Source organism: Petromyzon marinus, chromosome 29, assembly GCF_048934315.1.
Source record: "Petromyzon marinus isolate PM22_M1 ecotype Great Lakes invasive population chromosome 29, UKy_Petmar_22M1.pri1.0, whole genome shotgun sequence".
Taxonomy (NCBI): Eukaryota; Metazoa; Chordata; class Hyperoartia; order Petromyzontiformes; family Petromyzontidae; genus Petromyzon; species Petromyzon marinus.
The window spans coordinates 3422121-3445390 of NC_133695.1; the positions used below are offsets into that span (position 1 = coordinate 3422121).

The 23270-nt window shown below is 50.8% G+C and overlaps 1 protein-coding gene across 2 annotated transcripts in view; it reads right to left on the reverse strand.

Annotated features, from left to right (window-relative positions):
* Positions 1–2398: 2398 nt before the first annotated feature.
* The window catches only part of COX16 (cytochrome c oxidase assembly factor COX16), a 42578-nt gene continuing 21706 nt past the window's right edge, over positions 2399–23270 (reverse strand). Inside the window, exons 2-5 of one of the 2 annotated variants that reach the window (XM_076070466.1) lie at positions 9744–9827; positions 9476–9553; positions 8609–8674; positions 2399–6089 (exon numbers count right to left, since the gene is read on the reverse strand). In XM_076070466.1, coding sequence (XP_075926581.1) covers positions 5976–6089; positions 8609–8674; positions 9476–9553; positions 9744–9827 — 342 coding nt within the window. In that variant the 3' untranslated portion in view covers positions 2399–5975. The remainder of the gene's footprint in view (positions 6090–8608; positions 8675–9475; positions 9554–9743; positions 9828–23270) is intronic. The other variant, XM_032962952.2, reaches the window with a different exon arrangement.

Below are 23270 nucleotides of genomic sequence, written 5' to 3' on the forward strand. Positions count from 1 at the left end.
AAAAAGCAGATCCATGTCCCGATGTATAATCGGAACAATAACGTGTTCGTTCATCCGTATATTTGCTTCCCAGACCAGTCAGGGTTTTGTTAAATAAATGCTGCTGGGTTCGCAGTTGTTATTGGCAAGAGCACTCCAACTCAGCTGTGGGGCCCTACTCAGTTTTGTATACGAACTCAGTAGATGTTGCTGTGAACCAAGAGCCGGTTAAAGCATGTTCAGTTTTCTTGCCTAAACAAATTCTGCGGGACAATACTGGTCTGGAGAGCGAATCGCCCTACGGACTAAAACAAATTCTTTAGAAGCAGGATCCCTTGCAAAAGGTTTCTGTCTGGTGTTTGAACATCTTAACACAACTGTTTTATTGCCAGAAAGGGTAAAACCTATTTTTTATTACTTTAATGAGCCAAGAATGGTTGCGTAACGCGCGTGACGTCACTTCACATGCCACACCCCCCGTCATTAATATTCATGAAATGGTGGATTTTTACTCACGCAGGTCGAGCGGAATTTGTTTTGCAAATTCGCTTTAAGTTTGACGTTTCTTTATTGAAAGTGAATCTAATAAATAATTTTACGCAGCAACAAAGTGGATTTGGTGTTTTTTTATTTATTTCTTCAGCACTTGAGACAAAGGTAAGTCTAATTGATGCTTCTACATTATGGTAAACATAGACATTTCTCGGTGACTTTCCAGATATTGTATCGAATTCCCATTTATTTCAACCCCAGCGACCGAAAGTAGAAGAGAATAAAGTATCAGAGCAGTGAATTTGAACAAATTGAAGGCCAGTTATATACAGTGCTACAGTGAAATGCAGCGAAGTGTTTGATGACGTACTTTCGTACAAGATTCACTGCCATTAAATTAACACACAAGATACAATAATACTGTACTAAAAAACATTTCGCAAATATTACAGCTTCCGTCCTAGGACGGGCAAAAAAAAAATCTTCGTACCGTTAAAAGCGTGCCCGCAAGAAGATGCAAGAATGCGGTGGGGGGTTTTCTTTTTTTTTTGGTGTTCGCCCCGTTGGCGTTTTCACGACGAAACACCTCTGCTCCAGCGCGGTGCTCCAACGCTGCGACCGAGGGTGACGGCCACGAAAAGGCCCTCTCCGCTGCCGGCTGAGCACCTTTATGGGCAGGGCCGAGGAGTCACCCACGGGCAAGAGGCGAATAACGGCGGAGACGGCTGCGGTAATTTCGGTAATGAACCTTCGGTCGATAGACGCCGGGTGAGAAAAAAAAGGGTGGCGCCCGTCTTGACTTTTCGCACGCGGCGGCGTTAATTGTGTCAGCCCCCCACCACCTCCTCCCCCCCCCCCACCTCTGAGCAAACGCCCGCCGTGGCATCGGGGCATGATTCCGTGAAATAATCGCGGGGCGAAGTAAACGAGAGAGATTCGGAGAGCGCCGTGAATGCGGACGGGGCATTCCCTGGGTTTGTTTGGTTCGAGACGTCTGCACGTTCGAGCGTGTATTGACCCGAGGTGATTGCCGGAATTACTCGGCGCTGCCAATTATTTACGCGTCACCCCCCTACCCCACCCCCCAAAGTTTTCACCGTCAGTGGCTCGGCTAGTGAAGCTGTAATATTTATCTTGTGTCAATTTAATGGCAGTAAATCTTGTACCAAACTACGTCATCAAACACTTTGTGAGAATTTTATTGTTTTATTTTATTCTCATTCTACGTGACTTTACCGAAAGAACCAAAAGAAGATGTGAGAATGTTATTGTTTTATTTTATTATTATTTTATTCTCATTCTACGTGACTTTATCGAATTCCAGGAATCCTCAACGCGGGAGGCACGCTCGCAGGTGTCTCCCGATAAGCCACTTTCAGTGGAGAAGAAACAAAAAACGATTCTGGGCTGACGCTGGTCGTGGTTGTAACGGTCAGCACCGCACTGGCCGGACTTACATTGGAGAGGCCCCCGGTTCCTTTCGATCTCCCGGCGCGGCAGCTGAAGCAACGGCGCGAGTGCTGTCTCTGCCCACGAGTTGGGTTAAGTGCGGGTACTGCCAACGTCTTTCCAAGATACTTGGACGAGTGATCGAGTGGGGCTCTGTCGAGCGGCCTCTGGAAGTGGAGGCCCTTCTCGCAGCAGTTGGGTTGAGCACGGCATTGCAGGGCCGCACCTTTTCTAAGAAGTAAATCATATAAAAAGGGACTCTCGCTATTGTCCCCTTTTTACGGCACGGAATCTCTTCCAGGCTCCAGTCACGGGTTGAGCGAGGATTGGAGTCTCGTCAGCATCCAGTCTCTGCCAACTACGATCCAAACCCCACACGTGCACAACGCACGGCCGCAGTGTGCCATCCCACGTACGCCAGCACGCGCGGACCGGCGTGGTGAAGTATGGTCAATTAACCCACCGCACGAGGCGTGGGGAAGGCTCAATCCATCGGTTTATTGACACAGCGCCTGTACATGCACATTATGGAGTGTTACAAAGATCCATTAGACAGACTGGTGATGAGCTTCTGAAAATCAAAACCGATCCATCTTTGGAATGCCTGCTGAAAGAAATGCTGCTGAAAAATCGTGGGTTCAGAAAACTCAACGCGCTAATGGGACGTAGGCATTTTTTGTTTTAATCTGCAGAGATCGACATTTGCGTCTTTAAATTATTGTACAGCTTGCTTCTTGCAACATTAGCAGTATGCTTTGAGCTGCTTGGCTTATGCAATCAAAGTCACAAGTCATCATTATGCATAGTCACAAGCCAACAACAGTAAATAAAAAAAGAACCTGAAAATATCAAGCATATGACCACACAGGGATAAATTACCTCCCGACTTGAATACCCAATTATTCCACCGGCAAATGTGTTAAGTCCTAACACTCAACCCATCACCTTAATAACAATTATTATTCGGAGCCAAAGTTACCGATTTCATTGCGTACTTTCCAACACGCAATTAAGGAGGCATAAGCGATTGTTACAACAACAATAACAGCAACTGCATTGTTACGAATAACAAGTCAGAACGATATTTCACCTAAATACAGGAATTAGTGGCGTGGAAAATAATACGAGATATTTCTCTGTGCTACAGCAGACCCGAGGCTGTTATAAGACCGTACACAAATGTTTTTTTCCTTAATGAGATTATGTGGGATACACAGATGGAAAATGTTAACATTTTGGCTGACAAGCCTCAAAGCTTAGTGATATATCGGCACCAACACTAAATGCTTATTCTCTCTTCCCTTTGCCAATTACATCAACCTATTTATATTTTATGAAGCTAATAAGTCATCCTTCCTTTAGGCATTCAAGTACACAATGCGTTGTTTTATATCAGTTACTTTTTTTCAGATAAAGGGTAACGTTTGAAATGCCACTCTTTTTTTTCATTTCAACTATTTAACATTTTTCGTTTAAAAAAAAACGTCATCAAGACGGTAATCTCTGAGAGGTCCGGCAATTTCAAAATGTTTTAAAACAATAAACTGAACTCTTGAAATTAGTCGAGGTGTTAAAAGTGAGAAACCCCTTCTTGGAGATCGCTTTTGGAAAATTCGCGGTTCACACAAGGGAGGCTTCGGCCTTCCTCTTCAACGTCGCCATTTTGGTGACATCGGCCACCGTGAAAAGAAGATGCCAAAGTGAGCGGAAACTGACATTGTCAAGTTGAAAATGAAAACAAAAGACCGGGGGAGAGGGGTGGGAAGAGAGAGATGCCCTGAAATGAAAAATGCGCCGACTTGCGCTAATAAAAAAAACATCCATAATAAAGGTGTTTTGGGTTAGATCGCGTAAATATCTAAATGTGTCGTTAAACCCGCCACCATCCGACACCGCCAATTAGCAAGGGTTGTCACGTAAACAGAACGTGCCAATTACTTACTAGTACTGCACACCGGTTGTGTGTTGGAGAGCAAAGCCTACAACATTAACAAACGGAGTACGACGTTTCGCCAGTAATTGCAACAAGCTTCATCAGGCGACAACCAGATTAGTGGAGATATCCTCCTGATTCGTTCCTTAAATAGAGGGGTAGATGTGATCACGACACTTGTGTGTTCTTCTTGCGTGAAGTGGGGGGGGGATGGCGGGTTTAACGAGACATTTGTACATTTACGTGATCTACCCCAAAAAAACAAACCTGTATTATGGATATTGGTCACGCAAGCCTACGTGTTAAACTAAAAAAAAAACCTTAAAAGGAAAATGTTACAAAGAGCCTGGAAGGGATTCCAAGCCACGCAAAGGGGACGTTAGTGCAGGTCCCTTAGGTTACTTGTCAGAATGAATAAAGGTAACCAGTAAAAGGTGCAGCCCTGCAATGTCTTGCTCAACCCAACCGCCGCCAAAAGGGCCTCCGCCTCGAATTCGTTCGACAGAGCCCCACTCGGGTATTCGGGCAAGTGTCTAGGAAAGACGTCGGCGGTGCCCACACTTTACCCAACTGCTGGCTAGAGGCAGGATTTGCAGCAATGTTGCAAGTGCCACGCGGGGAGATGGAATGGAACCGGCGTTGCTCCCCTCTGCCGAACGGCTTGCAGAGGCAGAAAAAGGTCGTGAGGTCACGTGGCGGGGGCGCCTCTGCCGGTCCAAAGCCTCCGCGTTCGTGGCGTTGTCTTCTCCGCGAGATAAACTATAAACTAACAACAAGGCCCAGTGAGCTGTTAGCTCTTTTTCAAAAGCGACCTGGCCACAAATGATATGGCTAAATCGAGTGGCTTATCGTGTGGAAATGTACAGCAGCCAAATACGCGAGTGTTTCTAAATGTGGAGAACACAAAAACTCCAAATATACAGGCGTCAGGGTCGGGATCGAACCCACACGACCTGCTGTATACCAGGCAAGGCAGTTAACATCTCGCTACCGTAGTGCCCTTGGATGACGGAAAGATTGCTACCTGCTGTTCGGAGGATCCTCAGCTGCCTGGGCATCAACACCAACGACAAAAACTCAAAATGACGAAATCGTTCAAAAGCGATTCAAAACCGAGCAAACGGGGCAGGATTCAGGTATCTTTGCCCCCAGGGGGAAAACAGATGTAGTGTAATAGTGGGGTGGACAAATAGTACACACGCCGGTGAGCATATACACGGGTGTGTGTGTCGGCAGGGCGGAGGAACTGGGACAAGGGTCATGGAAGACCCCATCTGGAAGCCCCTGGAACTCGCGAGCGGGTTCGAGAAGGGAGGCGTGGCCACGGCACGCCGGGTGGCATGAAAGCAGCTGAGAGCGGGAACTCAGGGCTGCCGGTTCTGGGAGTGGACTCGTCTCGTCGTCGCTGTCGCCTTCGCCGCCTTCGTCGCTGCCGTCTTCGCGAGATATCGCGCAGCCGGATAGTTGTTGGCCGTCTCGGTCAGCGCCATCAGTGCTACACGGTCAGGGTTGTGTTGAGGCCAGGATAGACGACTAGGTAGAGTGCGAGGGCAAACCTGTGAAGGTGTTAATAAAGGTGCCTCCTGTGTAGTGTCATCGACGAATCGATGACACTACACAGAGAATAATTTATCCACCCCCGCCACCATACCCCACTCCCCCCAGAACCTCTCCGCCCTGACTCACACGCAAATATACAACCCCCGATCAATCCTCAACCCTCGCTGCCAGGACGCACCCCAACAAAGGTGGTCGGGGCAGACAACCTCCACGTCCACGACCGGCCGCGGCATGGGGAGGCCCTTCATCCAGCAGCGGACTGATTCAAGAGAACACACGTTTTTTTATTTAATTTTATCATTGAAGCCATCAAGTATATATACATTTCATATTAAAATGATAACAATGAATAAACAGACCTACTTTTCTTGATCAAACAAGCATTGTTGATTTATCGTGGGGGTCCCCCCCCCCCCCCCCGCTGGAGTTTTGTTACCACGAACGCGCGGCACCGTCCCCCGTTCGCCCCCCCCGCGCGTAAAATCCGGCCCCTGCGCGCAGATGGGTCGCGGGAAACGACGCGGCCACTCTCCCTCCGCCCTCCTCCTCCGTGCGCGCCCTCTCACGCCTGCTTCTGGATTTCCTTCCGCTGAGAGTCCTGCACCGTCCTCGAGTCCTCCCACGGCCGCGGCCCACGGATGTTGACCCACGTGTCCGTTTCTGCCTCCTTCAGCTTCTGCAAACGTCGCACACGGCGGCACACGGAGGGGACGATTTCGTTGAGCGACGCGGTGCCAAACTCTCCGAACGCCGGGCCGGCCCGGAGAGCTCCAACGTCGCATCCCATCCGCTCGGCAACAAAACGCTGCAACAAAATGTCGCCGAGAAGGCCACGGTGGCCAGATGTTAACTACCTCGCCTGGCATGCAGGAGTCCCTGGGTTCAATCCCGACACTGACGCCTGCTGCTGTATATTTGTAGTTTGCGGTGTCTCTCTCCCCGTGGTCGCGTGGATTTCTCTCCGGGTCCTCCGGTGTTTCCCTCCACATTTAGAATCCATATCACGCGTTTAGGGTATTTGGCTGCTGCTATACATTTCAACATAAGCAACTTCGTAGAGCTGTCATTCGCGGGCGGGTTGCTTCTGGAAAAATAACTACATAGCTCAATGGGTCTTACCTGGTGAAATAAAACATAGTTGAATAATTGAAATGAGGGTTTCCCAGTGGCAGATGTTCCTGGCGGCACCTGGTCTGATAATGGGCTTCAATCTTCCGGTAGTCGACCATGGTTCGCTATGCGTAGATATATAGCAAATATATATATATTTTTTTACGTGTTACCCTGCACCATATTTTAGTTTGAAATCTCACCTTGCGCTCTCATTATTAATCCTATCCGCATTCACTCGTTTATTTTGCGCGTGCGTGCACTGAAATGTTTGCGCTGTCAAAAGCAGCAGCACTGCTCGTCAATACGGAGGCTGCCCCGCCCGCAAGAGAAACTTTACTTTCAATGAGCCCTTGGCCGGTCATAAATAAAAAAAAATAAACAATAATTTATTTATTCAGGAAAGCCTCGCTGAGCCTCTCTGAGCCTCGGTGAGCCAAGTGGGAAGACACCGGAGTGGTTCCGGAAGGCGAGCACTAATGCACGCACGAACAACATGTACACGCGACAGGGGAACAGAATGCTAACGCTTTCATACCACCGCCAGAACATCCGCCGTTGGGTTGTGCAACGACGACGGCGGGCGATTCGTCGATTTAAAAATCGATTCTCAGGCTCGGGACACGCTCCTTGAAGAACCTCGTCGTCGTTGTTGTTGCCGTTGTTGTTGTCGTTGTTGTTGCCGTTGTTGTTGCCGTTGTTGTTGCCGTTGTTGTTGCCGTTGTTGTTGCCGTTGTTGTTGCCGTTGTGCGCGGGCTGCTGGCTGGGGCCAGGTACGGAGCGGCGACCAAAGCGAGTAACGCGGCGGAGGAGGACGCCCACCGCCGGACGGGGACCGGTGAAAGTGGGCTCGACCGCCGATGCATCGTCATCATTGTCGTCATGGCCACGATCCATGGGGAAGGATCGCCCACTGGGTGTCCACTGCACAATTCGTCATTTGTTTCCACTTTCCTCCCTGTCTGGTGCCAGTGTGCTCAAGCAGTGGCCACATCTTTTTTGGCACCAATCTCTGACGTCGTCATCGTCAAGCCATTCTCTGTTAGGGCTTCCTCTCTTTCTGGTTCCTTCCACTTTTCCGGACAACAACACTTTTCGGCGCATGGCTGTATGTATGTATGTTGAACTTCTTTCGCACCGTACCCAACCGTGCTAATCGGAGGTGCGGGGGAAGGTCAACAAACTAAACACAAGAAGCAGTTTCCAAAGGAATTAGTTTTTAATCTAGATGATTTAAAAGTGCATAGCTCCAGTGGCTTCCTAAGATTTAAAGGAAGAGCGTTCCAGATGGCCGCAGAAGTGCGTCTGAAAGCGCGCGATGCGGTGACCGTCTTTGTTCGAGGGCTAGCCATCGCGGCACCATGAGGAAAAGCGATGGTTGAAGAAGTGGATTGATTATGGGCGATGATGATGATGATGATAAATTGAGATTCATTTGAGACTTTCCAAAGTAAATCGGATATTATTAGACCGCTATAATAAAATCGACCATGTGAGCCCAGGGGGCAGGCGCTCAGAGGAATCGTCGCACCGCAGGACCACGAGAAATGTCGACGGTTAGGGGAGGCCTTCATCGAGCAGCGGATAGACCACAGGCCCGCGGTGACGGTGACGATGAGGGGGCCCCCGAGGAGCGACAGGGCGTCGCGAGGAGGGCCGTAAATCACTCGATTAACCGCGCTGGCCTCACCTGATGAGGCCAAGCGGGCAAACGCGCGCCGCCTCGTTTGGCTAATCATGGGGTCAAGTCCAGGGGTTAATCCCCGGAGAGATGTAGCCGCCACCAACAACCTAGGGGAGGCGTCCCCCGTTTCCAAAACGCCGATAAACAAGCGCTTGCTGTGTGCTCGGGGAGCCTCGTCAGATTCGTAATGCTCCGCAAAAGCAACAAAAATAAATGATAATAAAAAAAACGACGGCCGGGGCATCCGGCTCGACGCGAATCGATGCCGTGAATGTGGCAGCGGTTTTTGTTGTTGTTTTTTACGGGGCCGCTACGGCCGCTGTTATGCTAATGAGGGGCATGCCAATGTGGGTAATGAGGAGCAAAACGAGGGCAAAGATGCGCGAGTGAATGCCTCCAACCTCATACTCCCTCTCCAGGCTCACGGACTCCTTCTCCTTCAGCTTGGCCACCAACTTCGGGTCCATCTGCGAGCAAAGAGACGGAACACACGAGCGTTGACTTTTGTGCGCGCGTGTGAACTTGTGTTCGTGTGTGCGCGTGAGCGTGCACTTGTGTGTGTGTGCGTGTGAGCGTGTACTTGTGTGTGTGTGTGCGCGTGTACTTGTGTGTGTGTGCGCGTGTGCTTCTGTGCGTGTGCGCGTAAGCGTGCACTTGTGTGCGTGCACGCGTGAGCGTGTACTTGTGTGTGTGTGTGTGCGCGTGAGCGTGCACTTGTGTGTGTGTGCGTGTGAGCGTGTACTTGTGTGTGTGTGCGCGTGTGCTTCTGTGTGTGCGCGCGTAAGCGTGCACTTGTGTGCGTGCACGCGTGAGCGTGTACTTGTGTGTGTGTGTGCGTGAGGGAGCGGTGCGCTACCAAACCCAGGGGCCGGAGTTCGATTACCGCTCACGGCCAACATCAGTGACGATTATCTTAACCAGTCCTGGGTTTCCCCTAGGTCTACTCAGCCTTAACCAAGTACCTGGTGCCGTATGGTGGCTGGGCAGGTGTGGGGCATTGACCACACCACCCGCTCGTGCAGTGCCAAGCCTTCAAAGGTGCACTCAAACAGCACTTGCCCCAACAGCATGTGCAGGCTACATGGGATAATTTTGCCTTTGCTAGATTGCACGCCCATACACGCGCATGTGTCACAATTGCACGTTTATGCTTGTTCAATGGGATTAGGGTGATATCGTCCCCCTTCTAGATGTGCGCACATTTAGGGAATGCATCTGGAGGGCATTCGTAAATAAGTGAATAATCTTACAGCTAATATTGCGCTTACCCTTCCTTTGTTTTTGGAGGCGTCATATCGAATCTGTGCGAATTCCTTCAAGCCAAAGGAACCCCCAACGATGAGGATCTACAGAAACAAACACACACACACACAGCAACAAAACAAATTAGTTTTGAAGAAAAAAGTGTTTACCCAGTTTCAACCTCGATTGTGCGATCGGAGTCACATCATCCGATCGAATCTCTCGCAGCGCGGCGCGGCGCGAACCTTCGTGTTGCAGAAGGGACCACGGGGAAGCAGGTCCCACAAAGCGAACCTTCTGAGATCCTTTCAAGTGACCTCCGCGTCTTGCCGTTAGTGTTTGTTGTCCTTCCGCCGCACCTCCGATTAGCACGGTTGACTACGCACGGTGCGAAAGAAGTTAAAAATACATATGTACAGTAGTGGGCAGCATTTTCAAAACCCGCTCTGCAGGCGACAGCGATGTTCATCGCATGACAATCAAAGCAATAATGACATTTTCACAATTGGAATTCAGCAGAGCCAGATTTCACGTGACGGATTTTTTTTCTGTGCAGTTACTGGTGACCCGAACTGACGACCCGGTCACCACTGGATTCGAACTCGGGATCTCTCGGCGGAAGGCGGCTCAGCCGCCCTAAACCCTGGACGACCCAGCGAGCTCGGAAACGGACTCGTCTCAACATCGCGCCGCGAGTCCGCGGTCCGATCGACCGGTCATCGATTTTTGGGGGTCGATTCTTCAAACAATAACGAAGATACGGGGCTGGCGGAGGCGAAACAGGACGCGGCGACTAATTGCAGCGCGCGGGATGCGACGCGGACATATTTTAAGTTTCCATCCGTGGCGCCGATTGAAATGAGCCGGTCAGGAACGTTATGGAAGCGACGTCGGGGGGGTGGGGGGGGGTGGAACCCGATCGAACGACAGAGCGTCGAGCGAGCGAAAAACTTCTCCACCGTTCGATGAAGACGCGAGCGCCGTCAAACACCGCAAGGGCCGGAGAGAGCGTGGAGAATGGGGGGGGGGGGGGGGAGGCGAGTCGGCTAGGACGGTGCTGCACAGTCCTGGAGCGCAGCGGCGGGGCTGACACGGAGGAGATCGAGACAAAATGTCAGGGGGCGGAGGTTAACGTGGCTTCTGCCTCGACCACATCCAGCAAGAAACCCGTCCGGCGAACACGCCCCCCGGTGGGTGTGCCGGAACGATCGCCCGTCGCCAAACCCCACCCCTCCGGCAGGACGTTTAACTCCGACGTTAACATCTCGGTGGCGAGATGTTGACTACCTCGCCAGGTATGCAGGATGTCTGGGTTCGATCCCGACCTTGACGCCTGCTGTATATTTGCTGTTGGCGTGTCTCTCTCCCCGTGGTCGCGTGGATTTTTCTCCGGGGCCTCCGGTTTTTCCCTACACATTTAGATTCAACGTCACGCGTTTAGAGTATTCAGCCGCTGTAAATGTCCACGTGATGAGCCACTTTGCTGAGCTATCATTTGTGGTCAGGTCGCTTCTGAAAAAGAGCTATACAGTTCAGTGGGCCTTACCTGGAAAAATAATAAAAAGTTTATTTTTATAGTTTCGTTTAGAACGAACTTCAGGCCATCCGGGCAGGTTTTGCGAAAGCAACAATGACAGCCATGGGTCCATCCGTTGCTTTTCAAATGCCACGGTGAAGACATAAAGAGTGCAAACTTATCACGTGAATGTGAAATTATATCGTAAACTAAACAAACAGCGGCTGTCAAAACGTGAATTAAAGTGTGTTACCTTCTGGAATATTCTGACGAGGATTTGCAATTGGAAAGCATATTATATAGACCCTTGGGCTACACCCATTTCAAACCTTTTAAAACAGTCTGCCTCAGCAGCAGACCATGCTTTCCCACCTGATGATGGACGCTTGTGTTTTGCTCCCGAAACGTCGTGATTTATTTTATTTTCTACCTACGTGACTTTACCGAAAGAACCAAAGAGCATGGATTCCTGCAGTCACGAAAGCTTCAAATCAACATATTACAAATGTGTCCACAAAGGATAATGCCATATTTTAATAATCATCACCAGCCAAGTTCTCACCCACTGCTTGCATGAATTAAGGGCCTTCCCACTCACTGTGTGGGCACCTTTGAAAATGACGGCGTTCCATCTCAAGGGATTTCCCCTGCTGACAAAAATCGCAATACTTAAAAAACAAAAAGGGAAAACAACCTCCATCTCCCCAATAGTCCTCGAATGCCAAAGTCCATCTCACTGACGCACGTGAGTGGCCCACATCACTCCCATCTCCTCAACGGTCGTCGTTCTGTCGGACGTACAATCTTGATCACGTAAAGCCTTCAGGGGTCCTTTGCCGATCACGAGGGACCATTTGAAAGACGCCAACTGCTCGTGACAGGGGCCGATAGATAACTGTAGCAAGTGACGGAGCAAATTTGCCACTCAGCGAATATTGCACGAAAGACTCCCGCAAACTCGCACACATACGGGTCTCCCTCGGTCTATGCGGGTTCGGTTTGTGCGAATTCGTGCTGTATATGCGGCTAACCTATTTCTACCCTGAATTCGCTATATACGGGTTGAAATCATGCTGCCATGCGGTCGGACGTCGGTCAACATTGTGTGCACTGTTTCTGTGGGTGTCTACTCTGTGTACTGTGTGTGTGCATCGTGTGTGTGTGTGTACCGTGTGTGCCGTGCGTGTGTACCGTGTGTGCGTCTACTTTGTGCGTAAAGCGAGGGGGAACCTGCACTCGCCATCTCCGTGATCACATTACGTTTACACTGCTGACACAATTGGTTTGAACGTATATATTTTCATATTTGCCTGCGTCTTTCACCGGTTGTGCCCTTGGGAGCGCTGGTGTGCATTTGAATGTTCATTAAAATATTTTTAATGAACATTAAAAAGTAAAAATAAACACGCACACACACACGGATTTCATGGCAGCCAACGAAGGCGTATGTGGCTCAACGAGACCCCTAACTATTTAAAGAACCATTATCAATTCCCGCACCGACCACGCATTTCCTTGGGGCACTTTTAGCACAAACGGACCGACCACCTAAGCTCACCCGCATTTTCCCAAAACGATTCCAAAGTATTCCCGACAAAAGGATTCAAGAGAGCAAGTGAGTTTGGCAGCGGAGGGAAAACAGTCTTGAAGTTAAAAGAGAGAGGAGAGGGGGGGGGGGAACGCATTGCTTTGCAAAACGGATTTTTTTTTTTACGGCAAATGCCATTCAGAGAAATAACGAGAGCAGGAGGAGAGGTAAACCGCTGTTGGCTCTAAAACGGCTTCTTGGTACCACCAATAAGTTTCCCCGACGCGTGTGTTATCTAAATCGTAGTAACGCACAATAGAAAGGGCACTGTGGTAGCTTTACATGATACAAAAAAAAGTGATTAAAGAAGGTTACCACGGGAATACAAAACAAATGTTGCACGGAGCATCGTGCGGAATACAAAACAGGCGCTATCTGCCCATGGTTGACACGGTAATCTGGTGGACACCGCCCATGGTGAACAACACTGCGGAAGCTTTTGACACACCGGGTGGTACCGACCCAAAACCCGTTGGCTCGTGGGATAACTTAGGGTTGTCGCGTTCGGTGCTCGACAATCGTTTCGCGTCGAGCTGCGCGATTCACAGCGATGGCACGATGGCCCAAGGAGGTTCCGTTTGCATTGCTGCCATCGCATTTTGTTTGACCGGGAGGTCGTTTAAAGACATCCGGTCACCAGAGCGATGACATTTTGTCGCGTGTTCTTTTTAAATCGCATAATAAGGAAGAGCACGTGAAGGCTTGCCATCTTCTTTCCCCGATTAGGGTTGTGAGAACGCACCGACCCATCGATAAAATACCGACGTTCGAACTCGCAACGCGTGCATCGAATAGACCGCGTTAAGATCCCACGCTTTTTGACTCGTATCTGTGGGATGGCGGTGACGGCGGCCTCTGGAGGATTCTCATCCAGCAGTGGACTGATTGCGATCGATGACGATGATGTCATTCAATAACGATGCCGATGCCACCATAATTTTTTCAAATAGAAAAATATAGAAATGATTCGAATCGTGGGTGGTGGGTTAGGGGATGGGGGGGTTGGGTCGATGGGGGGGGGCGAGTAGTGGGTGGTGGGGTTCGGGGGTGACGGGGGGTGGATCGGTGGGTGGTGGGATGAGGGGGTTGGTGGGTGGAACGGGTGGGGGGAATGATTCCCCTCCTAATCATCAACCGTCAAACTAAGCAACCAATTCCTACGGCACAAATGGAGACCCTTAAAGTTCACCGCATTTATACCGATCCCGACAAAGGAAGCACAAAAAGCGTTGGCAGCTTGGTCACTGTGAATGAATTAATCACGTTAATAATACAAGTCGCTCGAAACGGAGAGAATCGGGGTAAAAAGCATGAATGATGAATAATTATTAAGTAATCTCCTCACAATTGCCACCCGTTCAGAGAAAGCTGCCCTAAAACGAAAACAAGCATTGTGTCGAGCTTTAGCTATTTGTTATTTGCGCTGATGCAACTCTGCCCGCGGAGTATTATGAAATTAGTTTTTTTCGAATGTTTTCTTTCACGGTAAAAATGTGGGCAGGGAGGATGTGGAAAAGGGAGGAGGGGGAGAGAAGGATAGAATCACCTCATAAGTCACTCGGTCCTCCCCCACCATCACCACCACCACCACAATCCTCCACCAATACGGGCAACTTTCCTTCCCGCTACAACAGGCAAGCGCGACTCGTTGGAAGGAACAAAAAAATCAATGACGGGAGCGCGGATTTCAAACACGCAAAACATCAAATTCCGCTCAAAGAGAACTCGAAGAGTGGCACCTTGCCCGCCAGACGCTCGCCCGGCCGCGGTGCGCCCCCCCCCCCCCCCCATGTCAGGACCACCACTGGCCAAAACCCAGCGTGTATGCACCGTGACCTCCAGAGGTCGTGAGATCGTGGAACGCCCCTTCCTCCGTCTGTTTGGGTTGAGATGTGTGTGTGCACGTGCGTGCGTGTTTGTGAGGTGCGGCAGTGTCAGCGGTCAGCGCGCTGCGCTGGGCGTGTGTGTACGTTGAACTTCTTTCGCACCGTGCGTAAGTAACCAATAGTGCTAATCGAACCCGGCGACGCGAGTTCTATTTTTCCCCGCTCACGGCCAACACCGGTGGCGATTATTTGAACCGGTCCTGGGCCTCCCCTAGGTCGACTCAGCCTCAAATGAGTACCTGGCGCGGTGTGTAAACATCGCCGCTACGGAGACAAAGGCGACCTGGCGTGTTGCTGGCCACCCACCCCACCGGTGTGCCGTGCCGGCCTTCATAGCTGCTCGCTAACAGCCCTTGACACAAGCGTCTGTGAAGGCTATATAGGGGATCTTTGTGTGCGTGTCTGTGCGGCACGGTTTATATATATATTTTTTTGCCTGGCACTAACCCACTTGGCTTCATTTTAAGAGAAGGATTTCGCGCGTGCAGAGGCATTCATGTTTCATAACCGCCGCTACGTACGGAGCGCGCTGCCAATGCGGTTCAACTACTTTCAGGTATTTGACCGCTGTTTTCGCTTAAAGTTGTCGTGTACAAAGTACGGGGGAGGAGGATTTGTAATGAGGTATCGATGCATCGGCTAATCAATTAAAAGGGTCAAGGCACAGACCTGCAATTGCCAATGCTGGAGGAAGGGCCTCCTTCTCTCTCGGGTATTTTGGCCTCCTCTTCCACGCTGGCCAGTACATCTCGGAGGAAGTATCCACATATTACCCCAACACACGTGACCTACTCATCGACTGACTGCAAAGCTCCGGGAAATCGAACCTCTGGATAGCGAGTCCCGTGTGTTGACCCCTTAGACCGCTGTGGCGGCATGGGTCAAAGTTGACCGTGAATATTCGCGAAACATTGCATGGGGTCGTGTGCGTGAGAAGTAATGTTTTTCAGTTCATGCAAAATTCTATGGCAATGACATACGAATTGACATGTTTAGGTTAACGAAGCCGAAACATTTAAGGCAGTTGGCACACGGCACTAAATATCCGGCGACCCGATTTTCCATCGCCGGCGACTGCCAACATCAGCGGCGAGCGAAGTCTGAACCGGTGGTGGGCACAAGCCCCTTCAAAAAATGTCTCAGTGACCGGCGTGGTGAAAATGGGGGAGGGGATGCAGGCTTCCCCCTAACCACCGCCATCCCTCACAATCCCGCGATGTGAATAATCCACCTAGCACCTGCACGTGAACCGATTTGCCCTTTTTACCGTGCGACTTATTAATTTTGAAAAAAAAAGATAACTTCAAAGAATTTAATCCCATCGAAAAAGGCGGAGATTAAAAAACGGCGGGCGAATTTTTATTTTTAACAGGAATAAGCGACGCAATCTGCATTTTTAAGCCTCTTCTGTTTATTTTTCTCTCTCGGTTCGTTTTATCAGCACCTAAACACCCACGTCAAAGGATCTCAATTAAAACCTCTCCTGGGTTCACGGTGAATAATGAAGACCAAAATGATTACCTCCCAGCCCGATGCGTGCCCACGTGTCGTGCGAATACAAATGTGAATAACACACACACCGCCGGTGCGTGCGACGCTACGTCCTCCATTTCCCGCGTAAAGCCAGAAACGTACAAACACTTACCACCCGCCAAAGCGACGAGTTCACATTTCAAGAGACGCTAGGTCCCCCCCCTATGTGTTGAATCCTCGTCGTGAACTTCATCACTGGCTCCGATCTATTCACTGCCGGATCAAGGCTGGACGATGGTTGACGAGGTGAGCCATGAGCGTTTATACGATCCGTGTTTGTTGCGGATAATCGGAAGACAAGAACAGACAGGCATGTTGGGATGCGTGGACTCGAAGCGGATGGTTACACTCGCTATACCCTATTTACACTGGACAAAGCACGTGCATGCAAACGATACGCTCGTGGTACATTCAGGCGCAACAAAACTGCAGCAAAGACGCAGTGGGGAAAACGTAATAAACATAAAGGAGACGGTCAAAACGAGGCAAAAAAAGTCAAACACGGGAATCGATTCTGAAATATGAATCATTGTGATAACCCCACCCCCGATCGTCGTGACAAGTCCTCACCCGGAATGACCACGGGGTCAAACCAGCGGGGTCAAACTCTCTCCTCCCTCCCTCTCACTCGGCGTCGCGTGCCAGGCAATGTCTCCCCCCACACACCCGGGCCACGCTGCGAAACGATATCGGGCTCGTGCCGGGGGAGGAAGTCGGAGATTGAAACGGAGTGCGGCGCATTCACGGTGGCGCTCGCCGGCTCCGCGTAGGACCCCTCACGGAGAGGCACTGCGCGAGCGAAGCAGGACGAGAGCGGCGGCGGAGGCGGGCGAGGCGGGGGGCCCTCCACCCAACGAGCCTGGCCGCGCGCTAAGCCACAATCGCGGTCGCACGTGATTCACTTTCCCGTTCCGATGATGTCTGCAAGTTTTTGCACCGTGGTGGCGGTGGGGTTGGGGGGGGGGGTTCCTGTTCACCGCCGAATCTCGGAACGTGCAAACGGCTCGCCGGTCATTTTGTTTTGAGAGGCGCAGCAGCGCCCGTTGCTTTTAAAGACGTTGCACGCACCACAGAGAACTGTAAAGACACGACCGCCACAATCTACGATAACTGGCGCCAAACTGTGCCACGTGCCGCCCTCCCGCATGGCCTTGTTATTTTATTCAAGTTTTTTTTTCCGTTTTCGTTTTGAAGATGTACACGCACATCATCGGAACGAAATTGGGGGGGGGGGGGGGGGGGAAACTGATGACGTAGACGTGAATAGACGTACACCATCGGAACGGGAAAGGCTTAAATTATAGAAAACCACTAAGCAGGCTCGAGACCTGCTTGGCTTTTGAGATCAAACGAGATCGGGTGCGTCCATTCAGATTTGCACCACGAGTGCAGCCCTTTTGCCAATTCCCGCTAGAGGTAAGGTACACATTTGCGAGTATTTTTTTGTCAATCCACTGCTGGATGAGAATGGAACGGATCCGACAGGACGTCCACCGACGAGACAGAGCGACGAAATCGGCTCACGTGGAGGTGCTGGGCAATTTATAATATCGCGAGAGTTGGTGGCGGCTTGGGAGGGGGGGGGGTAGAGTGGACTGCATCCAGCAGTGGACTGACCATGGCTGATGATAACGATGATCATAATGGCTGTGGCAACTGGCTACGAGTCACGTGTTGTCACCTCCTTCAACCGAGAATATTGCGACCTGCTGTGGCGGCCGCACGATGCAATATCTGGGGCATCGTCTCCATCGCATTCTGCGATGGGCCACAGAAACTGCAAAAAGCCACTCTTGATTATGTCATGCATTTGTCCAAAGTTAAAAGACAAAAACGTTCAACTGAAAGGTCAACGTATATCTGTTTTTGTTTTTTGTTCCCACCTCCCCCCCCCTCTCTCTTCTTTCATTTTTTATTCTTTTTTTTTTAATCAATAAACTATATCTCAGCGGTGTTTGACCGCACAGAAAATGTGCCTGAAAAAGAATCGATCTCACTCAGACCGCGACATTGACAAGCGTCTGCCGTGAAAGCCATCGCTTTTGGCAAGCATAACCACATCATGTTTAAATTTTGATTTCACACTTCTTTCAAATGTTTCTTGCCGTTGCTTTTTTTTTCCACACCTGATGACGACCGTTTGTTTGTGTTATGGTCGAAACGTCGTGAGAATTTTTATTGTTTTATATATATTTTATTATTTTGTTGTTTCCCTTCAACGTGACTTTACCGAAAGAACTAAGAATATGAATTACTGCAGTCACGAAAACTTTAAATCAAAATCTGGCGATCCTATTAATTTTGGGGGATATCACCACGTCTACCGCTCGGGGTTTGCGTGGTTTTGTTTTTCGAAAAGTGTCGCGCGTCGTTCGGTAGGGCGCCTGATGTCGCGCTCGAGGCACGACGTCCGAAACCTCGGCCGCGGAGCGAAATGTGAAGGCGCGTTCGCGAAGGATACGCCGGACGTCGTGCCAAACGCAACAATTCATCGAATCACCACGGTTGGTAAATTGTTCCACCCCTAATGGATCCATCACAATCATCGTCAGCCACGGTTAATCCACTAGTGGATGAAGGCCTCTCCAAGCGGCCGCTTTAGGTCACGATTTTGACGGATGGCCAAACGTTATTTCTTTAATATATGTTGCATCAGTTCACTGTGATCCACGATAACAACCCCAGCCGCGATCGCCCAACGTCGCCTCGTGTTGCAAATTTACGTGGCCGATTTAACGAGGGCAACCCCACATTTCACATTTCGGCGGTTAATTATTGCGCGCGAGAGACGAACTGCGAACACCGGCAAACGGCAGCTCGCGGTAATTACGCCGTAAAAAGGGCACGCCGACCCAAATATCATCACGGTGGACCCAGGCAAAAACCCGAGCGCCGTTGACTTTCAATCTCGCCCAGGGGCGAGCGCGTGGGCGCCCAGGGGCCGAGTTGCCGGGTGGAGGCTTGCCAAGCGGTCAGCGTGCACCGCCAGGGACGTGCTCCCAATCTTGAGATTAATCTGAAACATCTGTAACAAAAATGTTTTAAAATCTGGGTTGTTTTGGATTAATCCAAAAAGGCGGAAGGGGTGCCGTCGCGTCGCCGCGCTTTTCACGCCAAAAGCGGCGGAGCGCGGCCACCGGGCGAAGTCGCCGGCAGGAGCACGGGGAGCGTTCTTACATCGGTGCGCGATTGGGGGACGGCGATCTGAAAATGCCAGAAAAGCATCCTCGAGGATCCGAAATGTGCAGCGAATTTTAAAATAAAATAAAATGCGTGGCTTTGTGCGCACTGTACCAAAGCAAAGTGCCATTTGCACGGCGACTCGCTGCATCAGGAGTAACGAATGAACACTCCCTCCCTCCCTCCCGTCGCCTCCCAGAGCAGTCATCTTCGCTCGAGTGGGGAAGTGGCTTAAAGCGGCGTCGTGGTGGCGCATCGTCAAACCGCACCCACCCCAGCCGCCAGCAGTGCAGCCGCGGCATCCTCACCCCGTCACTTCTCCTCCCTCCCTCCCGCCCGCCCGCCCGCCGTGAAACCGAGTTTCCGCGTCAGTGATCGCGATGGCCAGAGGCCCGAGCTGTGATTCCGTGCACTGGAAGAATTTGTTTTTTTGCTTGCTGAGCACACAGGCCCAAAAGGCCCTAAATGGGCCGACAGCGAACAGTGACGTTACAGTTGTTATCGACTCGTTAACGCCTCTCGAATTGAGCAAGGTTATTCATCATACATGCACGAAGTCGGCGGCGTAAAAATACGACGGGAAGGAATTCCAAAGATGTGTGAAGAGCTTTGTAGCTCATCGGATTCCCGCGGTGTGAATAAAGATTCCTCGATTGTGAAGGCGAGCGGGGCACGACGGAGGTAGTGCCGTGCGACCTGCGGTGTTGGCGCTGGCCGAACAGTGTGGATGAGACGCAACGGCCAGAGCGATAGATCGATTCCTCCACCTGGGCGGAGGGATCAACGAGTGAAATTCACGGCAGCAGCGAATTCGGGGTCGTCAATTAGCCTTGACTGCTTTACGCGAGATATTAACGGTGACGTGGTTATAATCGCGAAAATAATTTTGTTGGGAATGCCCCGCTGTGCCTTCATGGCTCAATTGCAAGAGGGCACGTGCTTCTCGGGATATTCGGTCGTGGCATGGTCCGTATAAAAATTTCATTGCAATGCTGAAATCAGCGTGGGTGCAGGACGCTGGGTGGATTGCTACATTGCAGAATTGCGAGAGACTGCGATGGCCTGAGGCCCTTTTCCAGCAGTGGAGTGATCACGGCTGATGGGGGTGGTGGTGGTGATGATGACGTTTGTCTGTATTGGACAATACCTTGCTTAATTAAGGCGATCGCTATTGATTTTCTCCTGTATTTTAATTAGAGCTGTTGAAGTGAATCGCAGTACCAATACAGGATTATTAATTCCCGCATCCCTATTCCTTTCAATAGTTAACACGGGCGATTACCACGATGCATGCGATTCTCTGTCGAGATCCACAGTGCCAGGGTATTACCACCAGAGCAATGATAAGACTACACTTGCCATTCGGCGTAACCAATCATCTATGCTTTAGACCATCCTCTATCCGCTGCTGGACGAAGCGTCGAATATGAATAACAAAATTAAGTAACGTAATCATATTTGTCTCTGCACATATGTAGTGACTTAACTCGGAGACGCTAAGACTTGGAGGCACTTCTTTAATTTAACCGAGCACCCTTTGCACAATACACACCCTACGCTGGTACACGCTCTCCTGTCGCTAACCTATACACAACGCTACGTGGGTACACACTATTTACTGTTGCTATCCTATACACAACACGAGCCATCTAACACTGACGGCGCTGAAACGAAACAGCCAACTAGTGTCTAGCAGCGCAATGTCGATTGAAGACGACAGCGACGATGGCGACGATCTTCAACAGCACGACGGGGATCCCACTCCATACGACAGCCCCGAGCTCTCGCTCAGGGCCCCCCTTTTATGCTCCCAGCGTGGCCTCGCTCCGCCCAGGCCACGCCCCCTCTCTAGAGCCTACCAGCTGCTTCCCGGGCTTCCCCCACGTTCCCCTTCTGTAACCTTTCCCCCAGACATCCCCTCTGGTCTGTCACATGGCCTGCTGACGTCAGGGCTGCTGTAAGCCGCAGATCCCCTTCCCCGCCAGCAGCCAGCGCCATGCTGCTACATTACTTATTCTATGCAACTACACACGTATAACAAACAAACACAATTATATAACCCGTCAGCCACACGGCCTTCGAGGGAAGTTCATCTGAACAGCGGCATCGGTTCGATAGAAGAAAACTCTGCGCTGGTTTCAAACACGCTCAAGCGTGTTTCTCGTCAGCAGAGTCAGGACCTGCTTGAACCAATGCTGGTGAACTGCCAGATACTAATGAACTGCCAGACACTGATGAACCGTCAGATTTTCATTGGCAAAGACATATAGCAGTTCAATTGGGAGCAACTGAGACGCTCCTAGAGTCCGCCACGTGGCGCGAGCAAAGAATTAACTTTTGAATTTATATTTCACGTCGTTAACCACCGCCCCCGACCCACGAGTGGCATACAGCTCACTACGCGCGCACACACACACACACGTTATTGTAATGAAATGCGGCAGCAATATCAATTAATCTCGCCGATAACCCAGGAGACAAATTGTCAAGTCAAATAAATGACACACTGGGCGGCCCAGCCGGCCGGCCGGCCGCGAGTTGTATACGTTCCCAAGATTAGATGTTTATTCGATCAGCTTAATCAAACGTCCGATTACATTTTCCACAAGCCCAATCCTGCACCCTCCCTGATTAGCCCTCGCGCTTAAGGCCCAAAGATGTTTCAACGGCGATACGAAGCAGTCGGGCCGTGGAGAATCAGTGCGCGCTTCTGTTCCTCTCTACTGATGATTCCCAACGAGGCTGAAACCGGTACCGACTGCTGACTCCAGAGGCCAGGGAATGGCTCCAAACGCTTCGGCTGTGTTTTTGGATTTCGGACCATACCTTGTTTGTTTTGCCCACAGGCAGCAGCTGCTGCTGCTGCTGTCTACAATAATACTATTAAAAATATATTTACGTTGGTCTAAGGCAAGGCTGCGTGCGTTATAGACGCAGCACGGTGAGTTCACGTGACGCACAAGGCAAAATATATTTGATTGACCAGCTTCGATTCTCTCGCATGATGGCAATATGTTCAGGAGCTGAATGCCAATGTCGGGGTCCGCTGCTAGTCACGACGAGAGGGCTTCAGGACCGACTTCGTGTAGTTTTGCTCTTTCCTCCTCCACTGAAGGAGCGCAGATTGCAGTGGCATACTTCATGCTCCGTAGTTTGGGTCGCACGGTCACAATCGCACGGCCGTGGCTTGTCTCCAAAGTATCTCTACATATCTCTATGGGTCTCCACGTATCCTCTACGCGTCCCTACGTAATGTGTGTGTCTCAACGGGTTCGCTGTACGGTCCACAGTTTGGAGTGCATGGCCACACTGTGGGTGCACTCAAGGATAGCGTCATACGCAAGTGGAGTTGGAAGCGATTTAGCCACTCAATTGCGCCGTCTGTGAGTTGGCGAACTGCAGATGTACCCCACCCCCACTAAGCCACTCACTCACCCGCCACCAAATTATATTTGGGGCCGTGCAAATTTACACGGGGTCCATGGATCGGGGGTTTGTTGCACACAGGAGCCTTTGATTATCCACGTGCGCATCTGGTACCATGGGGAGGAGCGGTTCAATGGCCCCGCACCTCCGATTAGCACGGTTGGCTACGTACCGCGGCGAAAGAAGTTCAACATGCGTACACACAATCGTAAAAAAAAAACAAATACGTTGAGCATTATTGCTAATTGGTTTACAGCTGCACGCAAAGCTTTAGCTCCGATGAGCTCATCATCACTTTACAGAAGATTGCGCGAATTCGTTTGGCGCAGCGACGCGGCGCGCGAGCGCTAAAATTGTCTCAAGCTGCGCGGGCGGATGCAGCCACGCGGAGTGGATCCGAAAATCGCTCGCCGCCAGGTGCGAGGCGGTAACCGCCGAAGCGCGGCCCGCTCCGTGATAACCGCGAGAGGGGTAAATTGCGCCGAGCGCGGGCATTGTTTTTCCAAGTGTTATTTTAAACAGGTGGGCAGCGGCGGGCGGCGGGACGTCGCGACGCGCTCGCGACGCGCTCGCGACGCGCCCAAACGCGCGTGCGTGATGATTGGTTATTTGCGCTGACGCCAGCGGAGAATACCTCCATGTACGTACATAACGTGGTTACGCTCACGCCAACGGAGAAAAACCGAAGTGCA